Source organism: Kryptolebias marmoratus, linkage group LG21, assembly GCF_001649575.2.
Source record: "Kryptolebias marmoratus isolate JLee-2015 linkage group LG21, ASM164957v2, whole genome shotgun sequence".
NCBI classification, from domain to species: domain Eukaryota; kingdom Metazoa; phylum Chordata; class Actinopteri; order Cyprinodontiformes; family Rivulidae; genus Kryptolebias; species Kryptolebias marmoratus.
The window spans coordinates 4336534-4339764 of NC_051450.1; the positions used below are offsets into that span (position 1 = coordinate 4336534).

General features: G+C 42.4%; 1 protein-coding gene across 1 annotated transcript in view; it reads right to left on the minus strand.

The window, feature by feature from the left end:
- The window catches only part of scospondin (subcommissural organ spondin), a 233202-nt gene that overhangs the window by 220141 nt on the left and 9830 nt on the right, over nucleotides 1–3231 (minus strand). The window contains 3 exon segments of the mRNA XM_037973323.1: nucleotides 188–290; nucleotides 1714–1937; nucleotides 2109–2279. Of these exon segments, the coding sequence (XP_037829251.1) occupies nucleotides 188–290; nucleotides 1714–1937; nucleotides 2109–2279 (498 nt within the window).

Consider the following 3231-nt stretch of genomic DNA (forward strand, 5'->3'; position numbering starts at 1 on the left):
AAGATGGATGGATGGATGGATGGATGGATGGATGGATGGATGGATGGATGGATGGATGGATGGATGGATGGATGGATGGATGGATGGATGGATGGATGTTGTTTCACATTGTTTGCCTATTAATGTTAAAGAAGAACAAAGACTCACATGTAGTTTTACTAAGAGCTAAAAATAGTTATACCAATACCATTTTGAAACAGTGGCTCTCCATTTGGAACAAGTAGATTGTTCAGGGTTAAGTTCCTGTGAGAAACTGAAACCAAATCTAGGCCCATCATCATCTTCAGAGCCTGGAAACAAAGAACCACAGACACATTACCATGCAAGCACACAAATTTTAGCATTGAACATTTGCAAATCTTAAAGGGGACCTATATTATGCTTCCTTGAACAAATCAGGATAGATCTGTGGGCTGTACAAAATATGTTCATTTCATTTAATACACAAAATCATTCTCAGATATTGAGATTTCACCTGATCAGTTCTGCCTGTTTTGTGGTTTTAGGGCTACGTCACTATTATGCAAATAAGCTGCTGTTGGCCACGCCCCCCAACTCAGTGTCCCATCTCAAAACATAAAAACTCACTAAAGGATTAAACGCTGTGGCTCTGACACACATTTATATCAATATTAATTCAAAATCTGATGATTCTGACTTTCAGACAGGGGCACTTAGTGGTTCCGAACGGACATTTGTCAAGTAGGAGAGCGGCAATAAGTGGGTCTGAAACCTGACTGGTAGTGGGTCGGGACAGCAGCAATATAGACACATGTTCTGTATTGGAGCCGCCAGCAAAACATTTTCCTTTTCCAGCAGACATTGTTCAGCAGTAAAAACAGCAGAACAACCGTGACGGTCTTCCTGTAATGAAGTGGGTGGAGCTCCACTTGGGTTGCTAGGTGAGGGGCTGGGCTCAGTTTGGGGTTGCTAGGTAACAGGGATTGTGACCGGTGTGGAAATTAAAAAATTTTTACCAGCCACTCAAACATTTTACCAGACACAATTTTTCTTTTTTCCAGCTGTCAGCAGATTTCTTTTTTTAAAGTTTTTTAAAAATAAAATAAAATACTTCATCCATTTCCCACAGGCTTTAATTGGATGAAAAAGGCCTGTCTGTGATTGGTTGGTGGTGTTGTTCATTTACATACAACTTAAGTTTCAAGCCCACAGAGCAGAGCCCGAGCAGAGAGACAGCCGTGCACAAGCAGTTTGTCAGAATTAAGCACCACTGCATGCTCAACTTGGTGAAACAAAAATAATGCCATACAGGTCAGGAATACAAATTGAACACATTTTTTTTTCTGTTCAAATCGAAAACCTGCCACGGTGGCTGGTGTTCAAATTTACATGTCACTTCAAATATTTACCTGCATTTGGTCATTTGGCCAGTGGTGGCCTGATTGTGACACAACAATGCCAAGGTTTTGAAACAGGTCATTTTGCAGACTCCATAAAACTTTACTTATTGCTAAAATAAACAGCTGGAGGGGGTGGGGGTGGGGGTGGGGGGCGCTTGGACTGTTTCTAGAAGCAGTAGATACCCAAATGGAAGTACAAAAGCATGCAAAAAGTGAATTTTACATAATAGGTCCCTTTTAATGAAACTGTTCAGTGACTGCCTCTGGAATCCCAGTAAGCTTCCTAATATTAACACCATTGTTCATGTAAAATAAATACTGCAATAATATGGCTAAGAATGAGAAAGATCACCTTGCTACAGTTCCCTCTTTGGTTGCATACTGTACTGATGTAGACAGCCCAAGTGCCATCAGTAGATGAGGCCAGGAGGTATGTGCAGTTGCCCTGGAAGTGGAAGTGCTTCCTGTCAAAAGTGCGATAGTGGGCTCCACCCCAGGACATGCAGGTGCCTGATCCTTGAGGGACCCTTGCAGTACCCAGTAAACCACTTCGCACCAAAGGAGAAAACTGGGAGTCTGGACAGGGGCCAGAAAAATAATGCATATAGGATATCCCTCATAACCTGTTGTCATATCAGTATTTGATCCAGTAAATAAGTGCTGATTTCTCAGTGAAATGTATTTAAATAAGATCACATTTATATTGAGATAGGCTGTCCCATAAGCAGTATGCACATGTTCTAACACCTGGTAGGAGAGTGTAAGTGCAAGTCAAACAGGTCTGGTCAGAGGCATTCCTCCAGCTCAGTCCCCACATGGTGCTGCAACACTGCTCCATGGGCATCAGTGAGAAGTTATGAACTCCAGGAAATTCTACACAGCTCCACGTGGAGTAGCACTGACCATGCATTCCCACACCTAGGGGGCAAAATAGAGAGACAAACAAACAAAAAAAACAGTCACAGGAAAATAGAACTGCATCAGGAAATTCCTTCCCCACACCATGTGCACTTTTTATGGCTATTTCAGACTGGCCAGTCATTAGTGTTAAGCCCAGAAAATGATGTTGAAAACTGAACTTAATTTAGGACGTCTGATGTGGTGTAAGATGAGCCACAAATTTTCAAAAGTCCAGATCTGCATAGCCCATCTGATGTTGTTCAGATATTACACTTGAAAAGACACTGAAAGTTGGACACTATATATTTTATCTAATGTAGTCCAAATTTAGAGGCATGCTAGAGATTTGTATATAGAAAAAGCTGAGCAAGCAAAAGCACAGATGCAGGGCTGTAAGGAGCTATAAATTCAAGAACACTGACAAGTCAGAATTTCAAGGACAAGATGAGAACAGCAGAGGGATGTGCTAATGAGACCATAATTTTAAATATAATGCTAAAGATTGAGTCCAAGTGGGCCATGTTCCGTGCCTCCATTGTTGAGGCGGCTTATCGGAGCTGTGGCCGCAAGGTGGTTGGTGCCTGTCGTGGCGGCAACCCTCGAACCTGCTGGTGGACACCGGCGGTGAGGGACACTTTTCCGCCTTGTTGTGGAAAAGTGCTATATAAATAAATTTCACCTCACTTCACTTCACTTCACTTCACTTTGAGGGAGCCACACCAAGTTATTGGTTCAGATATGTGGATGATACCTGGGTCAAAATCCAAGCTAAAGAAGTAGAAGCCTTCACCAGACACATCAACACGGTCGACAACAACATCAAGTTTACCAGAGAAGATGCTGACGACAACAAGCTGCCTTTTTTGGACTGTCTGGTTCACATGGTAGGAGAGGACAGTCTCAACATTGAAGTCTACAGAAAACCAACCCACACAGATCAGTACCTTCTGTTTGACTCTCACCACCCTCT